Raw genomic sequence first — 16,107 nt, 5'->3', positions numbered from 1 at the left:
TCATTATCATTATTATTACTCCTGCCACCCGGGCACAGCGTGAGAACTAGAGGGAACTCCTGCAGGCGGTCAACAGGTCTTCAGCGTTTTTTAACCAGACCACCGAGACCGCTGGCCGTCTCCTGTCAAACCGGTGGGCTCAAGGCCCGCGTCCAGCAGCCCGATCGCCTGGCCGGGACAGGTCCGCCCGCGGCTAACCGAACGGCTGAAAAGGAGTCGACGACGGCCCAGAAAACCGAGACGGACAGAGCGAGACGTCTGGAGGCGGACCCTGGCTATCTATCGGCAGCGTCCGGGTCACCGCGCCTGCCGCGACACGCTCGAGCTCCGTGGCGTCCTTCCGCGGTACGGCTCGCCGGACGGAGAGGGTCTGGGCCCGGGAGTCGGACGGCCGCGTCCCGATACCGCCTCCGCCACCGCCCCGCCGCGTGACCCCGGGCGAGTCGCTTCCTTTCCCCGTGCCTCGGTTTCCTCGTTGAGAAAATGGGCATGAAATACCTAGCCTCCCTCCCTCTGAGGCTGGGGACCCCGTGTGGTACGGGGACCGTGTCTGACCCGCTCGCCCCCCGCCGATCCCGGGGCTCGATACGATTCCCGGCGCACGGCGGAGGCTCGACGGACGCCACGATCATCGGCATCGTCAACGTCGACCCGCTTGCCCTCGCCCTCCCCAGACCGACCCCACGAGCGCCCTATCCTTCCGCCCTTCCCGGCCACCCGTGTCTCTTTTCTGCGACTGACTCTCCACGGGGGAGACGGCGAGACTCCACGGCCGTGATGCTGGAAGCGGAAGAGCAGGAGGACGCGGGCGGGACCCCCGAGGGGCCGGCCCGCGCCCGGGCCGTGCTCCTCTCCTCTCCCCTCCCCCCATAATGGCTCGGCCCCGTCCGACGGGGAGCCCGGGAGGAGGAGGAGGACCTCCCGCCGATTCCCGGAGGCCTCAGCGCGGGACCGAGAGATCTATTCCCGGTGAGGCCGAGGGCGGAAGACGACCGCGCGGGCCGGCCGGCGTCGGCCGCCCTGGGGGCGAGGGAGGGGACGAGAGGGGTCCGCCGTGAAAACCGAGGGGAGCGGCGGCTCGGTGAGACCCCGCCACCCCGCCCCCCGCTCCAAACGGGGGGATCGCAGAGCGACCAAGGGCCCCCCGGCCGAGCCCGGGGCCGGGCCCTCCCCGCGCCACCTCAGCCCGAAGGGGAAGGGTCCCGGGATCCGGAAGCGGGAGGATGCTCGGGACCGCTTCGGGTTTCCGTTTCCCCACCGGGCCCCCGGACTTACTGCTTTCGTGGACTTGGTCCAGCTGCTCCACCGAACCCAGCGAGAACAGCCTGTAACCGGTTTTGGTTCCGATCGCCAGGGATCTGCAAGACACCGTGAAGACGTCGAGGACGTCGGCCAAACGTACACCGGGGTGGGGCGCGGCGCCCGGGACCGTACGGAAGAGTTCGCGGACCCGGGCCCCGCCCCCGGGGAGCCGACAGACCGGAGGGGGAGGCCTGACGCTAAAATGACAGATTGGGTCGAGGAAGTGCTGACGGGGCGGCTGGGAACGGGGTGAAGGGAGATGTGAATCGGGGCGGGCCTCCCGAAAGAAAGGCCGTTTCAGAAGGGCTTCGCACCGTTGGCTACCGACAGCTCACATCCTCCTACTGAGAGCTCACCTCCTCCCGGGAGGCCTTCCCTGAATGAGCCCCTTTTTTCCTCTCCCCCTCCCCATCCCCCCCACCCTACTTCCTTCCCCTCCCCACAGCACCTGCATATACGCTTGGACCGATTTTTTACTCTATTTATTCTACTTGTACGTATTTGCTATTCTATTTATTTTGTCAACGATGCGCATCTAGCTTTACTTCCATTTATCCTGATGACTTGACACCTCACCACACGCTTTCTTTGTAGTCCATCTCCCCCTTCTAGACCGCGAGCCCGTTGTTGGGTAGGGACCGTCTCTGTATGTTGCCAGCTTGTACTTCCCAAGCGCTCAGCAGAGTGCTCTGCACACAGTAAGCGCTCAATAATTACGACTGAATGGATGAACATACGAACGCTCGTGTTAAACGCAGTCCCTGTCCCACATGTGACCGACGGTCTCAATCCCCATTTTACAGACGAGGTAACGGAGGCCCAGGAAAGCCAAGTAACTTACCCAAGGCCATCCGGCCTCGAAGGGGTTGGGATGAGAACCTAATTATTCTGAGCCCGAAGCCCATGATCTTTTGTCCGGGCCGTGTCGCCGGCCAACCGCTCGCCTATCTCTAGTCGACATTGACTCTGTTGCGCCGTCCCGCCCCGAACGCTCACCACAGTGCTCGACACGGTACAAACTCAATAACTACCATCGATTCATCCGTTAAAAGACAAACCTGATGACGAATGGGACGTAGAAATCTTCCAGGCTTCCCACCGGTTTGATCACAAGATGTAATTCAGAGCGGCTTCGGTGTGTGTGGGGGGGGAGGTTGCGGAAGACAAGGAAAGGGGGCCAAACCGATCCCTACCCATCCGGAGGCGGTGCGGCCAGGTGGAAAGAGCCCGGGACATCCGGGGCTTCCGGGGGGGGCCGGCCACTCGATGGCGAGGGCACGCTGGCGGCGCCGGCTTTCCGGACGTCGGGGGAGACTCGGGTGGGAGAACCGCCGGCCCGAGCTTCTGGGGACCCTTCCAACGACTGGGACCTGCGCTCTGCCCAACCCTAGGCCAGGACGACCTTGTCTCTGCGGGAGAGCACGCCCCGGGTCCATCCGTCTCTCCACGGAGGGTCGAGGGCCGGCCGGACCCCGGAGGAGCGACTGAGGCGGGCGAGCGGGCTGGGGTGGCCGAGCCCGTTCTCTGACTTGCTAAGGGGACGAGTGGAAAGAAAAAGACAAGAAACAAGTAGAAAACTTTCCAAACCCAGCCAACTCACGTGACCTTCCCGGGCTTTCGCCACTCGTCACGTCAATGGCTCGTTCCGGTAAAAACGGACGCTTACGGACTTGGGATCGACGCAACGAGGACAGAGCGGCGCTTTAACCGACGGAGCGACATCGCCCGGGCGTTGCAACGGCTTCACCCTCTTGCAAAACGTACCCGACGGAACGGCCACGGGTTATCGACTGAACGGCCCAAAGGCCGAACGAGACGTCTCTGGCCCACGCGGAGACGCGTCGTACGTCGAGGGTTTGAAAACAAAACGGACTGAGAGGGGGACGGGGTTACGTCTGGTACACGCCGGCCTTAAGTAGAGGCCCGAGCGATCCATAACTGTGTGGCTCAGCCCGCCGAGGCCTCGGCACGACCTAGTCAAAACAGAGGGACCCGACAGAGACGGGTACGGCGGGAAGTGGGAAATGGGAAGCAGGCCAGCTCCCTGAGATTCCCGCCCGGGGAGGACATCCCAGGAAGGACGGCCACGGCAGCGCAGCCCGGCGGATAGACCCCGGGCCCGGGGGTCTAATTCGGCTCTGTCGCTCGTCTTCCGGGTGACCCGGGGCCACTCACTGCCCTGACCTGTGCCTCGGTTCCCTCCCCTGTAAAATGGGGATTAAGATCAAGAGCCCTACGCGGGACGGGGACCGTGTCAAAGGCCGTGACGAGCTGGTATCGACCACAGAGCTGAGGACGGTGCCCGGCACGCAGCGAGTGCTTAACGGATATCGTATTATTAACACATTAACAGATATCATTATTATCACGATCACGACGCACCGGGCCATAAGGAACGGAGCAGAGCGTCCCGCCACGCTGGACCCCACGGCCACGACCGTCTCGTCTAGCACGGGCCCGAGAACGTCAGGGCGGGGGGCCCCGGTCGTCTGGAGCCAGCCGCCAGGAGAGAGGGGATTGCTTTTCTAGAACCGGTGCGGACTGCGGGTATCTCAAGGGCAGGGAGATGGCTTTTCTGGAGCTGTCTTTTCTGGGATCGTCTGAGGCCCGGGGTCACCACACCATAGGGAAGAGAACCGAGGTGACCCACCTACCCGCCGTGACCCCGAGAGGTCACCCCCGGGTGACAAACCCACGAGTATTTGAAAGACAAACTCCTCCAGGGCAGAAGCAGAATGGCCTTAGTACAGTGCCAAGCGCTTAGTACAGTGCTCTGCACACAGTAAATGCTCCATAAATAGCACTGAATGAATGTCCTGAGAGTTAGGTGGTCTAATCCCGGCTCCGCCACTTGTCCGGCGACTGACCTGGGGCAAGTCACTTCACATCTCGGGCCTGAGTTCCCTCATCTGTCAAATGGGGATTAAGACTGTGAGCACACTCTGGGACAACCCTTGCATCCCCCCACCGCTTAGAACGGCGCTTTGCATATAAGTTCATTCATTCAATCGTGTTTACCGAGCGCTTACTGCGTGCAGAGTGCGGTACTAAGCGCTTGGGAAGTACAGATCGGCAACATACAGAGACGGTCCTTACCCGACAATGGGCTCACGGCCTATCTGGGGGAGACGGACAACAAAACAAGTAGACGGGTGTCAATACCACCCGAAGGAACAGAGTTACAGCTGAACGTGCATCGGTGATAAAATCAATACAGTAAATATGAACAATTAAAAATCAATAGATAAAATACATAGGCAAGGCTAAACAAACGCCACTGTCATTATAATTAGTATTATTAGTCCCTATGCCTTGATTCCCTCATCTGTAAGCCCCCTGTGGGAAGGGGACCGTGTCCAACCCGATTACCTTATATCTACCCCAGCCCTTAGGACGGTGCCCGACACGCAGTAAGCGCTCAACAAATACCTTCATTATTTTCGTGACTATTACTGACTCCATTCCACTGGTCTTCTCCCAAGCGTTCAGTACAAGCGGTCTACGCGCGGAACGCCTAAGCGCTCGGCAAATACCAACGGTGGAGAAACTTAGAAACCAGAACGACTCCTTGTCAAATGCTACGTCGAGGGCCCCTGGGTCTGACGTGTCTCAATCAATCAATCGTATTTATTGAGCGCTTACTGTGTGTGGAGCACTGTACTAAGCGCTTGTCTCGGGGCGGGAGGAGTGGGGCGGGGGGAGGGAAGCCTCGTCGCTCCGATGGGGATCCCAGAGGACTCGGGCCTGGAAGGAGCGACGGGGACGGCCCGGGCGGGGACGAGGCCATCCCGGACTCCGGCACCAGGACTGAGCTGGCGAGTAAACTCATTACGGGCAGGGGACTTTTCTGCTAAGCCTCTTGTACTGGACTCCCTCCGACGCTTAATACGGCAGCGCTCTGCACAAAGCCGGCACTCAATCAATCCCCCCCGCTTGACCGGTCGACTGTCCGACGGAAGCCTAAGCGACAGTCGACTCGCTTTTTGTCCAGGCCCCAGCCCGGCTGCCACGTCTCCACTAGGCAGGCGGATAAGCGGTGCTCAGCAAATACCATAATGATGAGGAGGACACACTGGGTCATACGGAATGGGGTGGAGGGTCACGCCACGCCGGATCCCGCGGCCACAACCAGATGGGGCTTGCCACAGTTTACCCCTCTGGCTCCCCGCTCCCCCATCTCGCTCTCCGGACCCTTCGCCCTTCCCCTCCGATTGAGTCGCGGGCTCCTCGGAAGAAGCAGCCCGGGAATGTGGGGATGGAGGGGCACGGGGCGGGTGGGTAAGGGGTTCATCACGACCCTCCCCTTATCATTCATTCAGTCGCATTTATTGAGCACTTACGGTGTGCAGAGCACCATACTCTACTGCACTGTAGAGAAGCAGCGTGGCTCAGTGGAAAGAGCAGGGACTTGGGAGTCAGAGGACGTGGCTTCTAATCCCTCCTCCTCCAACTGTAAGCTGTGTGCCTTTGGGCAAGTCGCTTTACTGCTCTGGGCCTCAGTGCCCTCATCTGTCAAATGGTGATTCAGACCGTGAGCCGCCCCGTGGGACAACCTGATCACCTTGTAACCTCCCCAGCGCTTAGAACAGTGCTTTTCACATGGACAGTGCCTAATAAATGCCATCATTATTATTATTAGTAAAAGTGTGAGCCACCCGTGGGACAACCTGATCACCCTGTATCTCCCCTCAGCGCTTAGAACGGTGCTTGGCATATAGTAAGCACTGAACACATACCATTATTAGACAACCTGATCACCCTGTATCTCCTCTCAGCGCTAAGAACGGTGCTTGGCACACAGTAAGCGCTTAACATATACCGTTATTAGACAAACTGATCACCTGTATCTCCCCTCAGTGCTTAGAACAGCACTGGGCACACAGTAAGCGCTTAACATATACCATTATTAGACAACCTGATCACCCTGTATCTCCCCTCAGCGCTTAGGACGGTGCTTGGCACACAGTAAGCGCTTAACATATACCATTATTGGACAACCTGATCACCCTATATCTCCCCTCGGCGCTTAGAACGGTGCTTGGCACACAGTAAGCGCTTAACATATACCATTATTAGACAACCTGCTCACCCTGTATCTCCCCTCAGCGCTTAGAACGGTGCTTGGCACACAGTAAGCGCTTAACATATACCATTATTAGACAACCTGATCACCCTGTACCTCCCCTTGGCGCTTACAACGGTGCTTGGCACATAGTAAGCACTTAACATATACCATTATTAGACAACCTGATAACTCTGTAACTCCCCTCGGCGCTTAGAACGGTGCTTGGCACACAGTAAGCGCTTAATATATACCATTATTAGACAACCTGATCACCCCATATCTCCCCTCAGTGCTTAGAACGGTGCTTGGCACATAGGCAGCGCCTAATAAATGCCACTATTATTTTTACTAGTAAAAGTGTGAGCCACCCGTGGGACAAGCTGATCACCTGTATCTCCCCTCAGGGCTTAGAACAGTGCTTGGCACATAGTAAGCGCTTAACATATACCATTATTAGACAACCTGATCACCCTGTATCTCCCCTCGGCGCTTAGAACGGTGCTTGGCACACAGAAAGCGCTTAACATATACCATTATTAGACAACCTGATCACCCTGTATCTCCCCTCGGCGCTTAGAACGGTGCTTGGCACACAGTAAGTGCTTAACATATACCATTATTAGACAACCTGATCACCCTGTATCTCCCCTCAGCACTTAGAACGGTGCTGGGCACATAGTAAGCGCTTAACATATACCATTATTAGACAACCTGATCACCCTGTATCTCCCCTCAGCGCTTAGAACAGTGCTTCGCACACACTAAGCGCTTAACATATACCATTACTAGACAACCTGATTACCCTGTATCTCCCCTCAATGCTTACAATGGTGCTTTGCACATAGGCAGCGCCTAATAAATGCCAATATTATTATTACTAGAAAAAGTGTGAGCTGCCCGTGGGACAAGCTGATCACCCTGTATCTCCCCTCAGCGCTTAGAACACTGCTTGGCACATTGTAAGCGCTTAACATACACCATTATTAGACAACCTGATCACCCTGTATCTCCCCTCAGCGCTTAGAACGTTGCTTTGCACGTAGGCAGCGCCTCATAAATGCCACTATTATTATTACTAGTAAAAGTGTTAGCCGCCCGTGGGACAACCTGATCACCCTGTATCTCCCCTCAGCGCTTAGAACAGTGCTTGGCACATAGTAAGCGCTTAACATATACCATTATTAGACAACCTGATCACCCAGTACCTCCCCTCGGTACTTAGAACGGTGCTTGACACACAGTAAGCGCTTAACATATATCATTATTAGACAACCTGATCACCCTGTATCTCCCTCGGCGCTTAGAACGGTGTTTGGCACACAATAAGCGCTTAACATCCACCACTATTAGACAACCTGATCACCCTGAATCTCCCTTTAGCGCTTAGAGTGGTGCTTGGCACATAGTCAGCACTTAACATATACCATTATTAGATAACCTGATTACCCTGTATCTCCCCTCAGCACTTAGAACGGTGCTTGGCACACAGTAAGCGCTTCACATACACCATTATTAGACAACCTGATCACCCTGTATCTCCGCTCAGCGCTTAGAACGGTGCTTGGCACACAGTGAGCACTTAACATATACCATTATTAGACAACCTGATTACCCAGTACCTCCCCTCAGCGCTTACAACGGTGCTGGGCACATGATAAGCGCTTAACATATACCATTATTAGACAACCTGATTACCCAGTACCTCCAGTCGGTGCTTAGAACGGTGCTAGACACACAGTAAGCGCTTAACATATACCATTATTAGACAACCTGATCACCCTGTATCTCCCCTCGGTGCTTAGAATGGTGCTTGGCACACAATAAGCGCTTAACATATACCATTATTAGACAACCTGATCACCCTGTATCTCCCCTCAGCGCTTACAACGGTGCTGGGCACATAATAAGCGCTTAACATATACAATTATTAGACAACCTGATCACCCTGTATCTCCCCTCAGCACTCACCACGGTGCTTGGCACACAGTAAGCGCTTAACATATACCATTATTAGACAAGCTGATCACCCTGTATCTCCCCTCAGTGCTTAGAACGGTGCTTTGCACATAGGCAGCGCCTAATAAATGCCACTATTATTATTACTAGTAAAACTGTAAGCCGCCCGTGGGACAAGCTGATCACCCTGTATCTCCCCTCAGGGTTTAGAACGGTGCATGGCACATAGTAAACGCTTAACATATACCATTATTAGACAACCTGATCACCCTGTATCTCCCCTCAGCGCTTAGAACGGTGCTTGGCACATAGTAAACGCTTAACATATACCATTATTAGACAAACTGATTCCCCTGTATCTCCTCTCAGTGCTTAGAACGGTGCTTGGCACACAGTAAGCGCTTAACATATAGCATTAGTAGACAACCTGATCACCCTGTATCTCCCCCCTTGGCACTTAGAACGGTCCTTAGAACGGTGCTTGGCACACAGGAAGTGCTTAACATATACCTTTATTAGACAACCTGATCACCCTGTATCTCCCCTCAGCGCTTAGAACGGTGCTGGGCACATAGTAAGCGCTTAACATATAGCATCATTAGACAACCTGATCACCCTGTATCTCCCCACAGCGCTTAGAACGGTGCTTGGCACACACTAAGCACTTAACATACACCATGATTAGACAACCTGATCACCCTGTATCTTCCCTCAGCGCTTAGAACGGTGTTTGGCACACAGTAAGCGCTTAACATATACCATTATTAGACAACCTGATCACCCTGTACCTCCCCTCGGCACTTAGAACAGTGCTGGGCACAGAGTAAGTGCTTAACATATACCATTATTAGACAACCTGATTACTCTGTATCTCCCCTCAGCGGTTACAATGGTGCTGGGCACATAGTAAGCGCTTAACATATACCATTATTAGACAACCTGATCACCCTGTATCTCCCCTCGGCGCTTAGAATGGTGCTGGGAACACAGTAAGCACTTAACATATACCATTATTAGACAACCTGATCACCCTGTATCTCCCCTCGACGCTTAGAACGGTGCTTGGCACATAGTAAGCGCTTACTATATACCATTATTAGACAACCTGATCACCCTCTATCTCCCCTCAGCGCTTACAACGGTGCTTGGCACATAGTAAGCGCTTAACATATACCATTATTAGACAACCTGATCACCCTGTACCTCCCCTCAATGCTTAGAACGGTGTTTGGCACATAGTAAGCGCTTAACATATAGCATTATTAGACAACCTGATCACCCTGTATCTCCCCTCAGCGCTTAGAACGGTGCTTGGCACACAGTAAGCGCTTAACATCCACCATTATTAGACAACCTGATCACCCTGTATCTCCCCTCAGCGCTTAGAACGGTGCTTGGCATACAGTAGCATTTAACATATACCATTATTAGACAACCTGATCACCCTGTACCTCCCCTCGGCACTTAGAACGCTGCTTGGCACACAGTAAGCGCTTAACATGTACCATTATTAGACAACCTGATCACCCTGTGTCTCCCCTCGGCACTTAGAACAGTGCTTGGCACATAGTAAGCGCTAAACATATACCATTATTAGACAACCTGATCACCCTGTATCTCCCCTCAGCGCTTAGAATGGTGCTGGGCACACAGTAAGCGCTTAACATATACCATTATTAGACAACCTGATCACCCTGTATCTCCCCTTGGAGCTTGGAACGGTGCTGGGCACACAGTAAGCACTTAACATATACCATTATTAGACAACCTGATCACCCTGTACCTCCCCTCGGCGCTTAGAACAGTGCTTGGCACACAGTAAGCGCTTAACATATACCATTATTAGACAACCTGATCACCCTGTATCTCCCTTTAGTGCTTAGAATGGTGCTTGGCACACAGTCAGCGCTTAACATATACCATTATTAGATAACCTGATCACCCTGTATCTCCCCTCAGCGCTTAGAACGGTGCTAGACACAGTAAGCGCTTAACATATACCATTATTAGACAACCTGATCACCCTGTATCTGCCCTCGGCGCTTAGAACGGTGCTTGGCACATAGTAAGCACTGAACATATACCATTATTAGACAACCTGATCACCTGTATCTCCCCTCAGCGCTTAGAACGGTGCTGGGCACACAGTAAGCGCTTGACATATACCATTACTAGACAACCTGATCACCCTGTATCTCCCCTCAGCGCTTAGAACGGTGCTTGGCACACAGTAAGCGCTTAATATATACCATTATTAGACAACCTGATCACCCTAAATCTCCCCTCAGTGCTTAGAATGGTGCTTTGCACATAGGCAGCGCCTAATAAATGCCACTATTATTCTTACTAGTAAAAGTGTGAGCCACCCTTGGGACAAGCTGATCACCCTGTATCTCCCCTCAGGGCTTAGAACAGTGCTTGGTACATAGTAAGCGCTTAACATATACCATTATTAGACAACCTGATCACCCTGTATCTCCCCTCAGCGCTTAGAACGGTGCTGGGCACATAGTAAGCGCTTAACATATACCATTATTAGACAACCTGATCACCCTGTATCTCCCCTTGGAGCTTAGAATGGTGCTTGGCACATAGTAAGCACTTAATATATACCATTATTAGACAACCTGATCATCCTGTATCTCCCCTCAGCGCTTAGAACGGTGCTTTGCACCTAGGCAGCACATAATAAATACCACTATTATTCTTACTAGTAAAAGTGTGAGCCACCCTCGGGACAAGCTGATCACCCTGTATCTCCCCTCAGGGCTTAGAACAGTGCTTGGAACATAGTAAGCGCTTAACATATACCATTATTAGACAACCTGATCACCCTGTATCTCCCTTCAGCGCTTAGAACGGTGCTTGGCACACAGTAAGCGCTTAACATATACCATTATTAGACAAGCTGATCACCCTGTTTCTCCCCTTGGCGCTTAGAACGGTGCTTGGCACATAGTAAGCGCTTAACATATACCATTATCAGACAACCTGATCACCCTGTATCTCCCCTCGGCGCTTAGAACGGTGCTTGGCACACAGTAAGCGCTTAACATATACCATTATTAGACAACCTGATCACCCTGTATCTCCCCTCAGCGCTTAGAACGGTGCTTGGCACACAGTAAGCGCTTAACATATACCATTATTAGACAACCTGATCACCCTGTATCTCCCCTCAATGCTTAGAACGGTGTTTGGCACATAGTAAGCACTTAACATATACCATTATTAGACAATCTGATCACCCTGTATCTCCCCTCAGTGCTTAGAACGATGCTTGGCACACAGTAAGCGCATAACATATACCATTATCAGACAACCTGATCACCTGGTACCTCCCCTCGGCGCTTAGAACGGTGCTTGGCACACAGTAAGCGCTTAACATATACCATTATTAGACAACCTGATCACCCTGTATCTCCCCCCTCGGCACTCAGAACGGTGCTTGGCACACAGTAAGTACTTAACATATACCATTATTAGACAACCTGATCACCCTGTATCTCCCCTCAGTGCTTAGAACGGTGCTTGGCACACAGTAAGCGCTTAACATATACCATTATTAGACAACCTGACCACCCTGTATCTCCCCCCTCGGCGCTCAGAACTGTCCTTAGAATGGTGCTTGGCACACAGTAAGCACTCAAAATATACCATTATTAGACAAGCTGATCACCCTGTATCTCCCCTCAGCGCTTAGAACGGTGCTTTGCACATAGGCAGCACCTAATAAATGCCACTATTATTATTACTAGTAAAAGTGTGAGCCGCCCGTGGGACAACCTGATCACCCTGTATCTCCCCTCAGCGCTTAGAACGGTGCTTGGCACACAGTAAGCGCTTAACATTCTTAGACACCCTGATCACCCTGTATCTCCCCTCAGTGCTTAGAACGGTGCTTGGCACATAGTAAGCGCTTAACACATACCATTATTAGACAACCTGATCACCCTGTATCTCCCCTCAGCGCTTAGAATGGTGCTTGGCACATAGTAAGCACTTAACATATACCATTATTAGACACCCTGAGCACCCTATATCTCCCCTCAGTGCTTAGAATGGTGCTTGGCACATAGTAGGCACTTAACATATACCATTATTATTATTCAATCTATTGAGCGCTTACTGTGTGCAGAGCGCTGTACTAAGGGTTTGTCCCCTTATCAGCGCTTAGGACAGTGCCAATCAATCGTATTTATTGAGCATTTACTGTGTATAGAGCACTGTACTAAGCGCTTGGGAAGTACAATTTGGCAACATATAGAGACGGTCCCTACCCAACAGTGCCAGTGCTTAGAACAGTGCTTGGCACATAGTAAGCGCTTAACAAATACCAACATTATTATTATTATTATTATCGTGACATAACTCTTCTGGGGAGACCACTGGGGCGGGGGGGGACAAGTTGGCTCCAGGGAGTTGGTGAGCCCACTGTTGGGTAGGGGCCATCTGTATATGTTGCCAACTTGTTCTCCCAAGCGCTTAGTACAGTGCTCTGCACACAGTAAGCACTCCATAAATACGATTGAATGAATGAATGAGTTGGGGGTGGGGGGACCGGGGACAGCGTGTGTCACGACATACCTCCTTACCTCCCCCGCAGCATCTGTATACATGTATATATGTTTGTACATATTTATTACTCTATTTATTTTACTTGTACATATCTATTCTATTTTGTTAATATGTTTTGTTTTGTTGTCTGTCTCCCCCTTCTAGACGGTGAGCCCACTTTTGGGTAGGGACCGTCTCTATATGCTGCCAACTTGGACTTCCCAAGCGCTTAGTCCAGTGCTCTGCACACAGTAAGTGCTCAATAAATACAATTGATTGATTGATTGTTGTCTGTCTCCCCCTTCTAGACTGCGAGCCCGCTGTTGGGTAGGGCCCGTCTCTCTAAGCTGCCAACTTGGACTTCCCAAGTGCTTAGTCCAGTGCTCTGCACACAGTAAGCGCCCAATAAATACGATTGATTGATTGTTCTGTCTCCCCCTTCTAGACTGTGAGTCCACTGCTGGGTAGGGACCATCTCTCTATGCTGCCAACTTGTACTTCCCAAGCGCTTAGTACAGTCCTCTGCACCCAGTAAGTACTCAATAAATACAACTGACTGATTGTTCTGTCTCCCCCTTCTAGACTGCGAGCCCACTGTGGGGTAGGGACCGTCTCTCTATGCTGCCAACTTGGACTTCCCAAGCGCTTAGTCCAGTGCTCTGCACACAGTAAGCGCCCAATAAATACAACTGATTGATTGCTCTGTCTACCCCTTCTGGACTGTGAGCCTGCTGTTGGGTAAGGACGGTCTCTCTATGCTGCCAACCTGGACTTCCCAATCGCTTAGGCCAGTGCTCTGCACACAGTAAGCGCTCAATAAATATGATTGATTGACTGATTGACTGTTCTGTCTCCCCCTTCTAGACTGCAAACCCGCTGTTGGGTGGTGCCCGTCCCTCTATGCTGCCAACTTGGACTTCCCAAGCGCTTAGTCCAGTGCTCTGCACACAGTAAGCGCTCAGTAAGTACGATTGATTGATTGACTTCCCAAGCGCTTAGTCCAGTGCTCCACACACAGTAATCGCTCAATAAATATGATTGATTGATTGACTGTTCTGTCTCCCCCTTCTAGACTGTGAGTCCACTGCTGGGTAGGGACCGTCTCTCTATGCTGCCAACTTGTACTTCCCAAGCGCTTAGTACAGTGCTCTGCACACAGTAAGCGCTCAATAAATACAATTGATTGATTGTTCCGTCTCCCCCTTCTAGACTGCGAGCCCACTGCTGGGTAGGGACCGTCTCTATATGCTGCCAACTTGGACTTCCCAAGCGCTTATTCCAGTGCTCTGCACACAGTAAGCGCTCAATAAATACGATTGCTTGATTGATTGATTGTTGTCTGTCTCCCCCTTCTAGACTGTGAGCCCACTGTTGGGTAGGGACCGTCTCTCTATGCTGCCAACTTGCACTTCCCAAGCACTTAGTCCAGTGCTCTGCACACAGTAAGCGCTCAATAAATACGATTGATTGATTGATTGATTGATTGATTGATTGTTCTCTGTCTCCCCCTTCTAGACTGCGAGCCCACTGCTGGGTAGGGACCGTCTCTCTATGCTGCCAACTTGGACTTCCCAAGCGCTTAGTCCAGTGCTCTGTACACAGTAAGCAGGGAATAAATACGATTGATTGATTGTTCTGTCTCCCCCTTCTAGACTGTGAGTCCACTGCTTGGTAGGGACCATCTCTCTATGCTGCCAACTTGGACTTCCCAAGCACTTCGTACAGTGCTCCACACAAAGTAAGTGCTCAATAAATATAATTGATTGATTGTTCTGTCTCCCCCTTCTAGACTGCGAGCCCACTGTTGGGTAGGGCCCGTCTCTCTATGCTGCCAACTTGTACTTCCCAAGCGCTTATTCCAGTGCTCTGCACACAGTAAGCGCTCAATAAATACGATTGATTGATTGATTGATTGTTGTCTGTCTCCCCCTTCTAGACTGCGAGCCCACTGCTGGGTAGGGCCCGTCTCTCTATGCTGCCAACTTGGACTTCCCAAGCGCTTAGTCCAGTGCTCTGCACACAGTAAGCGCTCAATAAATACGATTGATTGATTGATTGATTGTTGTCTGTCTCCCCCTTCTAGACTGCGAGCCCACTGTTGGGTAGGGACCGTCTCTCTATGCTGCCAACTTGCACTTCCCAAGCGCTTAGTCCAGTGCTCTGCACCCAGGAAGCGCTCAATAAATACGATTGATTGATTGATTGATTGTTGTCTGTCTCCCCCTTCTAGACTGCGAGCCCACTGTTGGGTAGGGACTGTCTCTAGATGTTGCCAACTTGTACTTCCCAAGCGCTTCGTGCAGTGCTCCGCACCCAGTGAATGCTCAATAAATACAATTGATTGATTGATTGATTGCTAAGCTGCCCCTCCCAATGGGGGGACGACGCCACGTAGGGCGGGGGGCGGGCCTTACGTGCAGTCCTGGTTGAAGGAGAAGCAGCTGAGCGCGGGGGCTTCCGCCGCCTCCATAACTGTCGGGGGGTCGTCGAGGGGATGTCGGGGGGTCGTCGGGGGCGATGTCGGGGGGCTGTCGCGACAGGGGGGACGGGGGTGGCGACAGGCCGCGACGGGCTCTCCTCAGGTGGGGCGGCCCGGCCCCGCCCCCACCCTCAACGGCCGCCCTCGCGCCGCCGGGGCGGCCCCGCCCGCACTCACGCACGCACGCACGCCCGCGCCGACGTCGCCCGCCATTGGCCGGCTCCCCCCGGTGGGCGGGACCCCCCGCGCTCCCAGCCAATCGGAGAGGGCGGCCCCCCTCCGCCCACGTGACCCCGGCTGCTCTCGTCAGCGCCCGGGCCTGCTCGGGGGAGGGGAAGCCGAATGCCTCACCCCTTCATTCAGTCATATTTATCAATCAATCAATCAATCAATCAATCAGTCGTATTTATTGAGCGCTTCCTATGGGCAGAGCACTGGACTAAGCGCTTGGGAAGTCCAAGTTGGCAACATCTAGAGACGGGCCCTACCCAACAGCGGGCTCACAGTCTAGAAGGGGGAGACGAACAAAGCCAAACATATGAACTAAATAAATAGAATAAAGATGTACAAATAGAGTAATTTATTCATTCATTCACTCCATCGTATTTATTGAGCGCTTACTGTGTGCAGAGCGCTGGACTAAGCGCTGGGAAAGTACCAGTTGGCAACATAGAGAGACGGGCCCTACCCAACAGTGGGCTCAGAGTCTAGAAGGGGGAGACAGACAACAAAACATATTAACAAAGTA

General features: G+C 52.7%; 1 protein-coding gene across 2 annotated transcripts in view; it reads right to left on the bottom strand.

Moving 5' to 3' along the window:
• WIPI1 (WD repeat domain, phosphoinositide interacting 1) overlaps window positions 1-15,474 on the bottom strand; it is a 29,132-nt gene extending 13,658 nt beyond the window's left edge. For both annotated transcript variants that reach the window (XM_038757330.1, XM_038757331.1), the window contains exons 1-2: window positions 15,295-15,474; window positions 1,276-1,358 (exon numbers count right to left, since the gene is read on the bottom strand). In XM_038757330.1, the coding sequence (XP_038613258.1) occupies window positions 1,276-1,358; window positions 15,295-15,350 (139 nt within the window). In that variant the 5' untranslated portion in view covers window positions 15,351-15,474. The remainder of the gene's footprint in view (window positions 1-1,275; window positions 1,359-15,294) is intronic.
• Window positions 15,475-16,107: the final 633 nt, after the last annotated feature.

The sequence above is a fragment of the Tachyglossus aculeatus genome, chromosome 15 (assembly GCF_015852505.1).
Source record: "Tachyglossus aculeatus isolate mTacAcu1 chromosome 15, mTacAcu1.pri, whole genome shotgun sequence".
Taxonomy (NCBI): domain Eukaryota; kingdom Metazoa; phylum Chordata; class Mammalia; order Monotremata; family Tachyglossidae; genus Tachyglossus; species Tachyglossus aculeatus.
The sequence above is the reverse complement of the archived record's forward strand: the minus strand, read 5'-3'. Positions and strand labels throughout refer to the sequence as shown.